This window comes from Symphalangus syndactylus, chromosome 6, assembly GCF_028878055.3.
Source record: "Symphalangus syndactylus isolate Jambi chromosome 6, NHGRI_mSymSyn1-v2.1_pri, whole genome shotgun sequence".
Lineage (NCBI taxonomy): Eukaryota > Metazoa > Chordata > Mammalia > Primates > Hylobatidae > Symphalangus > Symphalangus syndactylus.
The window spans coordinates 96,109,624-96,124,141 of NC_072428.2; the positions used below are offsets into that span (position 1 = coordinate 96,109,624).

The window sequence follows — 14,518 nt, forward strand, 5'->3', positions numbered from 1 at the left end:
TGTCCCTATTTCTCTATCTCTTAAATGGAGAGTCACCTGATAACCCAATGCCTGAATAGTCCGCTTCCTCCGATAACTTGCTTTGAATTAATGGGATGATGTTTTTAATGATGTGCAAGGTTTGGCATTGCTACCCAAGGAAAGTTGGAGATAACTGCAGTGTTTGTTAGGCTGGTTTTGTTTTTTGTTTTTTTTTTTTTTTAAATGAATGGACTCCACTTTGGGGGCTAACTAGAGTGAACATTTCAATTTATTCCCGGGCTCAGAAATAGCTGAAATCCCAAATTTCAAAGGTAGTATGAATATGACTCAAAATTCATAAGCTTTTTAAAAAGGGTGATGAACTAAATGATCACACAAGTCCCTTTCAGGGCTGACATTCTATGATTCTGTGCTGGCAGGCATCCCAGGCTATATTCCAATTTACTAGGCATAAAAGACAGCGATGAAAGAGACTAGGCTGGCCCCTGCTTATGGCAGGTTAGCTCTAGGGCTTAGTACAGTGCTAATAGCCCAGGTTACAGATGAGATCCCAGCTTAACCAGGCCTGCTTGTTCTGTCCCAATGGGTCTTAGCCCTGGCTGCATATTAGAATCAGCTAGGGAACATCGTTGAGGGCCCTGACTCCCACCCTCCAATCTATTGGTTCTGAAGTGGGCCCAAGAAAGCAGAGCCAGGGTTGAGAACCATTTCTGCATATGCCAGAGTTAAAGAAGTTCCAATTTACAAGGGGCAGCAGGCAAGGTGGCACATGGAGACACTGTAAATCCACACCTTCCTGGAAAAACAACTCAGTGTCATCTGCAGGTGAGCCTAGTGTCCAGGTGCATGTGTGTGGGGGGGGCAAGGTATACATACACTACATGTGCACACACACATGCACGTGGTGTAGAAGTTAATAGCATAGGATTTGGAGTAGGACAGACCTGAATTCAAATCCCAGCTCTGCCATTTACTAGCTGAATGATCTTAGATCAATTACCTAGTCTCTCTAAACTTCCATTTTCTCATCCATAAAATGGGAATAATCATGTTATCTATCTCACGTGAGTTTAAATGAGCTAATTTATGAAAAGTGCTTAGCCTGAAAACTGCCTACACACAGTAAGCACTCAACGAGTTTTAGCTATTGAGAATGACCACCTTCTTGCTACTCTAGGTTACTGTGAACATCGTTGAAGAAAATGATGAAAAGCCAATTTGTACTCCAAACTCTTATTTCCTGGCCCTCCCAGTGGATCTGAAAGTTGGCACAAATATTCAGAATTTCAAGCTGACGTGTACTGACCTTGATTCCAGCCCCAGATCTTTCCGTTATTCCATTGGCCCAGGTATAGTACTTGGTGTCGACAATCCTGGCCCTGTCTTGAGGACCCTGAAGTTGTCTAGGGTGGGGGTCTGTGCACACACACTGATCTGGGCAAAGTGGGATGGGAGTTGGGAGGGCATTATTTTTTTGAGATAGGGTCTTGCTATGTTGCCCAGGCTAGTTTTGAACTCCTGGGCTCAAGTAATCCTCCTGCTTAGCATCCCAAGTAGCTGAGACTACAGGCATGCCTCACTGCACCCGGCTTGCTGGGGAAGTATTTGAATGAGGAAAGCAGAGACACAAAATCTAGCAGCCCCTGTGCTTCCTGGTACTCCTCTCGGTTTCCCCTTCTCATCTTACTCCTCCCAGACCCCATACGTGACTGCCCAAAGGCCCAAGAAAAGGGTGAACCCCACCCCCAATTCCTGACTACAGTATGAGTCATAAAGCATATTAGTGTCATTAGAAAAAATGCAGTCCAACTTTTCGACCACCTCTTTTCCTGAAAGCTTGTAGTGGGGGCAGGGAATCCCAGTCTTCTCTCTGGATAATAATAGATTAAATAGATTAAGTGCGTTTTGAAACGTGTCCTCAGGAATTCTCTTCTGCTCCATTCATCTTCTCTGTTTAAAAATATACCATTGTAGGGAAAAAAGAGCACCCCTCAATGGAAATTAGACCAAAATAGCTCGTCTAATGAAGTGCTGGGGCCAGAGATTTAAACCCAAACAAGCAGAACAATTCCATGTGAGAGAGTAAAAATCCATCCCTGCTGCCTGCTGTGCCCTTGGCCGAGCAGGAACTTGAACAGTAGGAAGCCTCTCGAGCTGGCTGTGTCACAAAACCCAGGGGCAGAAACTGCCTCGAGACTGCAGTTGCCGAAGATGGAAATAATCCATACTGAGAGCCCTAAGGCCTTTATGGAGCATTTTGCTGTTAAGGGAGCAAAAATTGCATCATCTCCTGCTCCATTTACTGGTGTTCAGTCGGTAATGAGTCTGGAGCCAGTGGAGGAATGAGCGGGCGTGTGCTTGGGCTGGCAGCCTCTCTGCCCCAGGCTCCCTGAGCTGAGCCATGAGCCCCAGCAGAGCTGTGTGTGTGTTTGGGGGTGTGATGGGGTGGGTTCAGGAGGACCTGGGACTGCAATTCCCGCAAAGCCAGGAGGCACCTTCCTTTGGAGGACTCCAGGGACATCCATAACCAGTGTGACCCACTGGGTCCTGTGAAAAGCGTGCAGTGAACTTGGCCTATGGCTAGGGATGTGACCTATTCTACCCTCTTGAAACCCACTCATTTGTTTGAGTGTGAATTACACGTGTTGTTGCCAAATAATTGCCGGATGAGAAATCAGAAGGGGCTGCACCAGGGTTACAAAGTCTCTGCTTAATACTCTGCAAGATGGCACCTAGGCTAAGGGTGTTGTCCTATTGTCCTTTTCTACTCAGCCTTGTTTGCAGCCACACTGGTTGTGAGCGAGTTTCTCTGTACTAGTGCCATCTCTGGTGCAGTTAAAGCCTATAGCATATAACTAATCCAGCTCTGGTGTATCAGAGATACAGTCTACACTTGAGGTGTGGACATTGGAGAAAAAGATTGAATGCAGTTTTCTTCTAAACCTTTATTTCTTACTCTCTTTTCTTCCTTTTACCAACACCCCTGCATCAAATCTCATTTAGGTAACGTCAACAATCATTTCACCTTCTCTCCCAATGCTGGTTCCAACGTCACACGCCTGCTGCTTACATCTCGCTTTGACTATGCTGGTGGACTTGATAAGATCTGGGACTACAAGCTACTTGTCTACGTAACTGATGACAACTTGCTATCTGACAGGAAGAAAGCGGAGGCTCTTGTTGAGACAGGAACAGTGACACTGAATATTAAAGTCATTCCCCACCCAACCACTATCATCACCACAACCCCCAGGGTAAGGGCTTTAGGACCTGGAATCCCCAGGCACGTTCCCTTGTGAGTTATGTTGATGGACTTCTTTCACTGGCCTGGAGATATGTGGGGTGGACTGAAGAGTTGAGGTATTAGGATGTTGCCAAAAATGGCAACCATGGGCTGGACTGGAGTAGCTACAGGGTGGCAAAAATCTGGTGAGACCTCAGACGCATAACCACTAACTCAACCACTAACATTTCCTGTTCTGGTAGAGAAGAGTGTGTTGTTTGTGCAGAGACTTGTGAGAGATCAGACCTCAACCACCTGTGTGGCTTGTGGCACAGGAGCCAATTTTCATGGGCATGCTGCCAGTTGCTATCTTCACAACCCCTCTCTGCTTGTTCAGAAGAGTCTTTGCAAGTCAATATCCATGAAATTAGGTTGCTTGCTTACTGCTGGGTGCTCTTTCCCACATCTTTTGAAGAATCACCAGGTACCAATCTGTACCCTACACCCCACCTCTGCTCCAAAAAAATTCATCCAATCTACAAATATCAATTTAATGCCTATAGTGTGCCAGTCACTTTAGCAAACAAGCCAAAAATGATCCCTGCTCTCAGGAAGCTTATTGTATAGGCGAGTGATTCTCAAAGTGCGGTCCCTAGACCATCAGAATCAGCACCACCTGGAAACTGATTGGGAATGCAAATTCTCAGGCCCAGCCTAGATTATTAAAGTTATAGGTTACCCAACCATCATCATCACCATGACCTCCAGGGAAGGATGCTGGAACCTGGAATCCCCAATTCTATCCCTTAACCTAATGGATCAGAAACTCTGGAGGTGGGGCCCAGTGAGCTGTGTTTTTAATCAGCCTTTCAGGGAATTCTAATGTGCACTAAAGTCTGAGAGCCACTGATCTAGAGGGGGAGATAGATTACAAACAAGTATTCAAATTGACAAAGTAAATACAGACCGTGGGAAAAGGTAGGAAGAAAATGACCAGGTGCTATCACAGAATGGGCCTGGAGAAGGAAGGGAGAGCCTTGAATCTGACAACAGGATTATCTTCCCTGCCCCCTGGAGGAACTGGCTTGCATCTATGCTGACTCATCTGTCCCCTTTCTTCCTCCTCCTCTTCCTCCCCCTCCTCCTACTCCTAGTAGGAGCTGCACCCCTGGTCAGCAGCCTCATACCTGCAGCATGCCAGAAGGAAGGTAATCAGAACCTTAGAGAACCCACTATGGAGGAAGCCAGCTTCTTCTCAGAGTCTTCCCAGGAGCTGGTTCATGCTTCTGTCTCCCGTGCTCGAGTCAATATGACCCCAGTGAATGGAGGCATATGGCAACCCTAGGACTTTCCTCGTGGGAAGTGCTGGTAGGCTCCCCCAAGTGAGGAGTTCCCACCTTTCTTGGGCTCAGAGCATGACCTGATTGTGACATCTCCAATCCTGAAACTTCCATAACTTGTTTGTTATCTGTCTCCAGCTCTAGGAAGCAGATGCTGAACTTGAGGCTTCGCTATGATATCAGCCCACTCCTCTGGCAGTGGCAGCTTGTAGTTGAGAAAACACTGAAAAGCCTACAAGGCGTTTAAAAAAACAACTTTCGTGGCTTATGCTGTCTCGGTGAGAGACAATGGCTATATTTGTCCCTGGGTTATGCCCAGATATGGCAGAAAAAAAGCCAATGGAGTTTTTTTTAGCTTTGGGGAAGGGGAAGACGGAGAATAAAATTAGGCCTAGAGTTGCTTTTCAGTTCCCTAAAATTTCTGGGTTTTGATCTAATGGATGTCTGCAAAGACTATAAATAAGGTGAAGGGTTGAAGCAGCAAGAACTGTGAGCACACAGATGTCCAATTTATAGAGCAATAACAATAATAAAGAGTGGAATAAACACTCAACAGGAGAGAGTGCTGAATGCCAAAATCGCTACCACCCTCTATTTACCCTCCCTGCTCTCTGTTGTTCAAGCCCAGGGTCACCTACCAGGTCCTGAGGAAAAACGTTTACTCTCCATCTGCATGGTATGTGCCGTTTGTCATCACTTTGGGCTCCATATTGCTTCTGGGTCTCCTGGTGTACCTGGTCGTCCTACTGGCCAAAGCCATCCACAGACACTGCCCCTGCAAGACTGGGAAGAACAAGGAACCTCTGTAAGTTGCCAGTGGGCTGGGCCCTCTTCCCCACCTCCTTTAGGACACTTTCTGGTGATATCAGGAGAAGGAAAAATGGAGAATCAGGATTTCTCTACAAAGCAGGTTGCCTGGAGTGAAGGCAGGAAAAGGAGATATGGGGGAAGGAATCCAAGCTCCCCTCAGTCCTGGTGCACTTTCTTTGTCACCTGCTAGGCCAGGAAACCATCCTTTTGGCTTTTCCTGGCAACCTACTCTGTCCTTGAGGCTCTCAATGAGACTGGAGCATCAACCTTCTGATGACCTTGCCCTGGATAAAACCTTCAGAAAAGCCTTGTTGTGAATAGTGATAGAATATGCCATGCTCTTATTTGTAGAATATTTAAAGGATAGTATGGAATTAAGGCAAGCACACAAAACCAATAAGGGAATTAAGCTTTTGTCTCCAGTGGCTCAGCTGGGTTTTTGTGTGACCAAATAATTCTTGGTGTTTTGCATGTGGTCTCAGTCTCTCACTCTTAAGGGTTGTAAACGCAGGCCTGTTTTCTCTCTTTCCAATTTTCACCTGCCCGCTAATATGCCTCTTATTGTGCCAATCTGTGACGTGTCTTTTACTGGCTAAAGTGAGGTAGTAGAGTGACGTGAAGAGAGCACCAAAGAATCACAAACTTCTCCCAGAGCCAGGCTTCTTGATTCTCAATAGCTCTTACAACTTACAGCTTAGATGGTTCTGAGCCTGAGTTTTGGAGTCAGATGGGCCTGAGCTCAAGTCTTCGCTCTACCATTTTCTTGGAATATGGCTTTGAGCAAGTGACCACCTCTGTGAACTTGAATTTTCTTATTTGTAAAATTAATCAACTAAGTAAGCAAATGTAAACAAGGCACTTAACTGTATTCCTGATATAGAGTAAATGCTTAGTACACTACCAAGCCATTTTTTACAAATCTTGTTTCATTATTCTTCACAGATGAGTCCCAGTGAGTTCAGGATTCTAGATTCCAAGTTTAGCTCTATGCCCAAGTATCTTGGGGTGTTGGAACCTCTGAGTTCTAGGATCTCTCAATGGCAAAAAGAGGGGGTGATAAGACATCTGTGCCTTTTAAGGGTATTTTAAATATTAACTATTAAGTGTCAAATAACAAAATCTATGGATGAAAGACTCTGTATAAAAGTACAAGGCATTAGAGTAAAGATGTGCATTGCATTTTGCCATATTTATTGTGAAAGTCTGTTGCTATTGGCAACCTTGACTTCAAGGTAAGAAATCCTCGAGCATCTGCTGAAATTATAAAAGGCATTTTTGTTTGAACTCTATTCACAAATTGATTTTTTTTTTTTAAAAAAAACAGCTCTAAAAGAGTAATTGCTTGTAAGGATGGTGGTGTACTGTAATGGGATTTGGATAGAAGTTCTTGAAGAAACAAATCCAATAGACACTGCAACTCTCATGTAATTTATGGCTAAATGTTAAATATGCACCTTGAACCTGGTTCTTATAACTTATGTTGTAAATATTAATTGTTTTCAACATGGTTGACTTAAAAAAGAAAAGCTAGCTAGAAAACCAGACTCAGACTCAACCTCTCTGGAAATTAGTTATACCATATGACAGCCAACCTTTGTCAAATAGCAAAGAAGAAAATTAGAGTTACAGAGCTATAGAATCCAAGGTGATCATGGGAAATCTCGTAGGGTCTGAGTTCAGCTCTTCATGTGACAGGAAACCAAAATGTAACCGCCAGCTCTCAAACCTCCCTGCTGTGAGCCAAGCCTTCTGCTCTGCTGGCTCTTGGGGAGAAAGGGATGGGGCAAGAAGACTTGCTGGGCAGTCTGACTAGGGCAGGCATGTCCTCACCAGGTGTTCTCATCAGAGACAACGTATTCCCTGAAGTTTACAAGGTGATACTTTTTAACTCATCAAATTCCCAGAACCTCCCTAGTCCAAAGCCAATAGTGATGAAGCTGCTTTGTTTGAAGCAGGTGTGGTGATCTAGTTTTCTTTCTGGCCCCTATCCCTGGCACCTCTTTCAGTCAACCCCTGCATCTCAAAGGGCACAGTTGCCCAAAGAACCCTATGGTGTCATGTGTGTACCAGTGCAGCATACTTTCAAGTGAATTGATAGCCATTCTTTTTCCCCCCATAGGACAAAGAAAGGAGGTATGTACAGTACCTGTTTCCCTTGTCTGTTGTTTTTTGTTTGCTCTGTTGTGCTACATAAAAAGGTTACTACTCGGCAGAGAATCAGGCCGCGATCACATCTTGGAGCATTTTCACCTGCATCTTCTGTGGATGGAAGGAAGCAGAGGTCGGTTGCAGCTGGAGAATGGGAAGGGTGGGGGGCACAGTGCCTTGGCCCGCCTGGATCTCTCAATTTGGTCCTGCCTGTGCCCTACCTAGGGCCCTCGCCAATCAGCTCAGCTGAACACCTAGGTCTGTCCCTTGCCGCATGGCACAGGAAGAAAGAACTCTCCATGTGTTAAATGTAAACAGGACCTGCTTACTGCTGCCCATGGAGAGTGTCCTGAGGACAGCTAATGCTTTGTGCTGGACACAGGCCTCTTTTGAAAGAACAGATAAGGCTGGGCACGGTGGCTCACACCTGTAATCCCAGCACTTTGAGAGGCCGAGGCGGGTGGATCACAAGGTCAGGAGTTTGAGACCAGCCTGGCCAGCATGGTGAAACCCCGTCTCTACTAAAAACACAAAAAATTAGCCAGGCATGGTGGCGTGCACCTGTAGTCCCAGCTACTTGGGAGGCTGAGGCAGAAGAATTGCTTGAACCCGGCAGGTGGAGGTTGCAGTGAGCCGAGATTGCACCACTGCACTCCAGACTGGGCGACATAGTGAGACTCTGTCTCAAAAAAAAGAACAGATAATACTTCATTCCCAGATTCTAATGGATTTGATCATTTCCACAAATTATTTAGGTTAGACTAGTGAGAAGGGGGAGATGGGGGTGGTGAGATGGGCTGAGAGCTGACTGACTTCAGGGAAGTGGATAAATTGGGAAGGTCCATCTGAGCAGCTCCAGGTCTGAGGAGGTGTCCTGGCCTGGCCTCAAGTAGACTCCAGAGTGTGGGGGAGACAGGACAAAGAATTGGACAGTGTTTTAATTAAAAAAAAAAAAAAATACTTGCTTTAATCACACCATCCACAGGCATGTGTCTGACATGCTTAAGGCATGTCTCAGCAGGGTTAGAAATTTGATTATAGTGGTTATTGATCATCTTGAGAGAGATGATTTTAATAAATGAGATTTTCACAAACTGTCTCTAATCCCACTTTTTAAAAAGGGGATGGGGGCTGGGCATGGTGGCTCATACTTATAATCCCAGCACTCTGGGGGGCCAAGGCTAGAGGATCACTTGAGCCCAGAAGTTCGAGACCAGCTTGGGCAACATAGTGAAACCCTGTCTGTAGAAAAAAAAATTTTAAATTAGCTGGGTGTGGTAGTGTATGCCTGTAGTCTTAGCTACTGGGGAGATAGCTGAGAGGATCGCTTGAGCTCAAGAGGTCAAGGCTGCAGTGAATTGTGACCGCACTCCAGCCTGGGCGACAAGAGCGAGACCCTGTCTCAAAATAACATAAAATAAAATAAAATAAAATAAAATAAAATAAAATAAAATAATAAAATAAAATGGCTTGGGGAATGAATGCACAAAACCCACACCTTATGAACAGAGGTATCCAATCCAATCTTTCTTTCTTATCTTAAAAGCCGTGGAAAAGCCAGTTTTCTAGATCCACTGATAATAAGCTAGAAAAAAAGTTAAAAAAAAAACTAAATTGTACATGTATTATTGTGTGTGTGTATACATATGTGTATGTATTTTTTTCTGAGAAAATGGAAAACTGTCAACAAACATATCTACAGACAAAACAATTCTTTGCTGTGTCTGCAAGACTGAGATCGAAGCCTATTTAGGGGAAATACCATTTTGGAGGTGGAATTTTAAGGTCAGTTTATCTCCCAAGAAGCTTAACTTCTGCCTGTTCTGTTCTCTGCAGAAACAAAGACTGCAAAGAGAGACGTCGTGGTGGTGAGTATGGGCAGTGTGGGGCACCGGGCATAGACGCTGGGGGACAGGGGCTCCCATCTCCCCCGAAGGCAGGCCTGCCACAACCTTGTGGGCATGTTTATCATTCAGGGAGGTGCTTGCGTTTGGCTACTGGAACAGATTGCTGTGTGACGAGCTCCTGATAGAATTTGCTCCCTCCACTGAACATGCCTGCTGATATATTTGCAGAAGAACTGGATTTCATAAATATTGAGTAGTGGTGTTTATTATCTATACCAGCTCTCCATGAGACTGAGTTGGGGGAATGAACCTTAAAGACCAAAACTAGTGCTTCAGCCTCCAATGAGATTTAAATTTTCTTTCTTTCTTCTTCTTTTTTTTTTTTTTTTTGAGACACAGTTTCACTCTGTTGCTCAGGCTGGAGTGGGGTAGCACAGTCTCAGCTCACTGCAACCTCTGTCTCCTGGACTCAAGCGATTCTAATGCCTCAGCCTCCCAAGTAGCTGGGATTATAGACACGTGCCACCATGCCTGGCTAATTTTTTGTATTATTAGTAGAGATGGGTTTTCACCATGTTGGCCCGGCTGGTCTTGAACTCCTGACCTCAAGTGATCCACCCACCGCGGCCTCCCAAAGTGCTGGGATTATAGGCATGAGCCACTGCGCCCAGCTGATTTAAATTTTCTTTGCTCTTCCACTACCTTGCAGAAAAGTGACAGAGAAAGGGCCCTCCCTGGTCCGGGGTTGGCTCTACCCACTTAGCCTTATCACCTCGGGGACTTCCTTGGCCTCTCTGAGCTTTAGTTTCCTCACCTGTAAAATGGGGCTGAGGACATCTGCCCTGAGATAACAGACGGAGAAATAGTTTGAAAATTGTTAAGTGTCACACAAATGCAAAGTGTTACAGGATAGCTGGAAAGTTCTCTCTCCTCCACCTCTCATTCTCTCTCTCTCTCTATCTCTCTCTCTCTCTCTCTGACAGAACCTCATCTACCCTCTGGGAAGTGAAGTGAAGGAACTTGAAGGTGGCACCCTCCAGCTCTTCCCTACCCCCATGAATAAGGCTTTGTCATGGTCCAAGCTTCATGAATTTGTTGCATAATTCAATGGCTCCTCCAATGAGGAGGTCAATGCAGGGCAATGGAATTTTGGCTTCAGGCACATCCATCCCCTAAGTCTTCTATGTTCTGGCCAGTGTACAAACAGGAAGAAGAGGCAGTCTCTGGTCTCCTGGGTCTTATTGTCTAAGGCGAGTACCCTTGGGGATGCCACTTAGAGATTGCTCTAGAACTATGTAATATTAAATTAGTCTATTAAATAAATACCCATGACCACAAACAGTGGGGCTGCTTAGCTGGTCAAATTGATGAAGCCCATATAATCCCCATTTCCTCTGTCTTCAGAGTTGGGGAGTTGTCGGAACTAGGTAGGGGATCCTTTAAGTGATAAAAACTGGGGATTGGAAAGCTTGCTAAACTCCAAACACAATCCTTGTTACTGTGTTAACAACCCTGACTTTGGCACCTCTAGAGGGCAGCATGTGAGGGAAGGGGGTGTTTCTATGGCAACAAGGGACAGGTGCATTAGGCAGAAGTCAGGTCCTGGAGGGTGGCACCGAGGACAGATCAGGGAAGAGAAAAGACCTGGAGCACAAGGCTTAGGTGAGGCCCAGATGCGACATTGCTTTGGCCTAGGCAAGGGGAGGCCGCAGGGGAGGGCCAGAGTGTCAGGGTCAGAGGTACGGACACCTAGGAGCTCACCTGTGTCCACCTTGACAATGCCTGACGGCGATCCACTGACACAACGTAGGTCTTAGCCGTGCTGTGTGGCACTTCCACTCTTCCTTCTACGCTCAGATTTTATTTACTCAGGATACTTCCTTAACCCCCAAGTGTGGTTTAAATGTCCCCTCTACCCCTACCTGTGCCCCATAACACCCTACATCTCCCCATCATAGCCTTATCACTCTGCATTGCAGCACCTGTTTGTAATTGGCTTTGTACAGGCAGTAACCATGCCTGTCTTGTTCACCGCTATCTCCCCTGCATCTAATTAAAGACTTAGAAGTCAAGGAAGGCTTTGGTTAAGGAACTTGGGTTGTGAGGATGTGTGGCTTTGCCTGGGGGAAGGAATGCAGGGTTGTGTTTGATGCTGTCTCTGTCTTCTCCTTAGGAAACTCTCCAGATGAATACTGTCTTTGATGGAGAAGCCATAGATCCAGGTAATTAAGTGGCAATACCACCGTAAGAATGCTTTTTATATTCCAGACTGGTAGAAGCATGGAAGACCTTATCCAATTTCCTGCTTTTAACTCATTTTGTCAATCCATTTGGCTATGTTGCCTATACAGTGCTGACTCTTTAGGCTAAATACAACGTGAGATCAGCTGTGAATCCAGCTGGCTAGCAGATGCTCAAATACAGGGTCACACTTACGTGAGGCCTCAGTGGGTCTCCACCTAAAGGCTCACATTCAAGGGCCATGCCTCTTTCTTGCCTCCCTTCCTAAATTACAAACCAGTTGAGGGAACTGGTGAATCCAGGAATCCACATTTTTTTTCCTGCTCTTTGGTACTCATTACCGCCCACCGCCCCGCCCCCATCCACATTTTTCCTGGATGCTTCTAATAGCATTTTGTTAGTAGTGGAAGATACAGAGAAATGGCAAGTGTAGTTTCTTTTTTCCCTAGATCAGGGCCAAGAATTTCCTCTTGGTCGGCAAGATGAACGTAAGGTAGATCTGGCCTCCAGAGCTCTCATCACCCCCATGAAATCAGCTCCAAATTTAGCTCCTTTACACTCATCCCTCCGCTTACAAAGGCTCAATTATAGACGTGAATAAAGGGAAGGAAACCAAATTCAGGAGGCAAGTGTGTTGGCTTCCTGCCACCCTCATATGCAAACGGCACCGGTCCTCCTCCTAAGGAGGATGGCTCCTCTCCAGTGAGAGGCTGCCGCCGCCGCCGCCGCTGCCGCCGCCGCTGCAGGAATTAAATTCCCTCTATTATTAGGTGCTTGTTACCATAATGTGCCTACATTAGCATAAGTGCTGGTGGGATCCTGAGCTGAGAGGCCACTCATGCTGTATGGAAATGACAAGGAGCAAGGGCTTGCCTTAAACCTGATCTTCCAGAGCAAAAGGCTCTTCCAGAGCAAAAGGGGGGATTTTTGTGTTTTTGTGTAGTTGAGAGAGAGAAAAAAAAAGAAAGACATGAGCCAACTGGCCTAAATCAATTAGCATCTGCTGGCTCGGACACAATAAAAATGGCTTCTTTGCATCATCTCAAGTGGGACCAGATTTTTGTGTCTGTGTCTACAAATTGCTGCTAACCTAACATAAATAAAAATCAGCCTTTTCCTTCTCACTTGGTGAATTCCTTTTTATAGCAGGAATTCAGGGGTCTTTTAAAACAAACAAAATGAATCAGAAAGTAATGGGTAATCCCATTAGAGATTGAACCTAATTTATCCAAAGCTTGCATGGAGTTCAAGAGTTACATGGCCTTCTCATCCTGCAATTGAGATGTCCTTGAGACGCTCCTAAGCCTTTCTATCCAGAGAGGTTTGCTGTTTACTACCTGTGTGGTCCGAGCAGCATGGCTTGTGGCAAGGGCAGGCTGGTGGAGATTGCGGTGCTATTCACATGCCTGCTGTCTGTATCAGTGATTCACACCTTCTGGTGTGCTTCATCTTCCCTTGGGAGTCAGAACAGAGCAGGGTAGAAGTGGGGGAAGAGACAGTCATTGGAATTTTCTGGTTTATGTGATTGTTGTATTTTTTTTCTTCACTAGTGACTGGGGAAATATATGAATTCAACTCAAAAACTGGAGCCAGAAAGTGGAAAGATCCACTAACCCAAATGCCAAAATGGAAAGAGTCCAGCCCCCAGGGAGCTGCCCCACGCAGAGTCACTGCTGGGGAAGGGATGGGGTCACTGAGAAGTGCCAACCAGGAAGAAGATGAGCTGAGTGGCAAAGCGTGGGCTGAGGATGCTGGTCTGGGTACCAGAAATGAAGGTGGCAAGCCAGGCACCCCAAAGAACAGAAATCCAGCCTTCATGAACAGGGCTTCCCCCAAACCACACCCAGGAAAGTAAACGGGGTCTAAGGAGGGGCCTGTCAATCACTGGGATGCTGCCTCACCCTAAATTCTATGGGGACAGTGTGGGCATGGCGTAGGGGGGAAAATGTGGGCTGAGGGGATTCAGACATTCAGGGTCAAACATGGGATGTTTGACAAATTTTTAAACAAATAGAAAGGGGTTTGATCACATAGTTGTGTGTTCTGAACATTTTCTGTCAGATTTCAGAACTACCTGTGCTTCTGATCAGCAAGACTGTTAACTTTGGGGTGTGGAATTGTTGTGTTTCTTCTTTGCATTGACTGCTAGGAAGCTCTATTCTGTTCACCATAGGAAGTTCATAGGACTTCCTGACATAAATAGTGAAGACCATCCTTACATCTGGTTTCCACCTTATTTTCCTGCCCTCATTTTAACATCACCCAGATTTCTTCAGTTATAAATATACCATACACCTTTGTAAGTCACCTCAAATCTTCTTCAAAAGAAGCAGAACAGTGAAAAAACAGATGAATAAGTTAAGAGTTGGTCATCTGGAAAGAAGAAAACGCAGCAGGCACCTTCTTTTGTTTTTTCTTGTGGTGTCCGGATCAGCATCCTGCATGTGAGATTCATCCGTGTTGTCCTGGCTAGCAGTACTTCAGTTCTCTTCATGGTTGTGTCTGATTTCATTCTATGATTATATCACAAATTATCTATTCTACACTTGGGTGGCAGCTGCTTCAGATTTTTTACTTTAAAAAAATGTACTTAAAAGTGAACTACAGGCAGGGCATGATGGCTCATGCCTGTAACGCCAGCACTTTGCCAAGGTGGGCAGATCACCTAAGGTCAGGAGCTCAAGACCAGCCTGGCCTAGATGGCAAAATCCTGTCTCTACTAAAAAATACAAAAATTAGCTTGGTGTGGTGGTGGGCACCTGTAATCCCAGCTACTTGGGAGGCTGAGGCAGGGTGAACTGCTTAAACCTGAGAGGCGGAGGTTACAGAGTCGAGATTGTGCCACTGCACTCCAGCCTGGGCGACAAAGCAAGACTCTGTCTCAGAAAAAAAAAAAAAGTGAATTACAACACTATGAACTTTTTTGT

The 14,518-nt window shown here is 45.5% G+C and overlaps 1 protein-coding gene across 1 annotated transcript in view; it reads left to right on the forward strand.

The window, feature by feature from the left end:
• Positions 1–14,136, forward strand: part of CDHR3 (cadherin related family member 3) — a 78,997-nt gene extending 64,861 nt beyond the window's left edge. The window contains exons 12-18 of the mRNA XM_063642098.1: positions 1,160–1,331; positions 2,986–3,236; positions 5,169–5,350; positions 7,475–7,488; positions 9,340–9,371; positions 11,524–11,572; positions 13,142–14,136. Coding sequence (XP_063498168.1) covers positions 1,160–1,331; positions 2,986–3,236; positions 5,169–5,350; positions 7,475–7,488; positions 9,340–9,371; positions 11,524–11,572; positions 13,142–13,446 — 1,005 coding nt within the window. The 3' untranslated portion in view covers positions 13,447–14,136. The remainder of the gene's footprint in view (positions 1–1,159; positions 1,332–2,985; positions 3,237–5,168; positions 5,351–7,474; positions 7,489–9,339; positions 9,372–11,523; positions 11,573–13,141) is intronic.
• Positions 14,137–14,518: the final 382 nt, after the last annotated feature.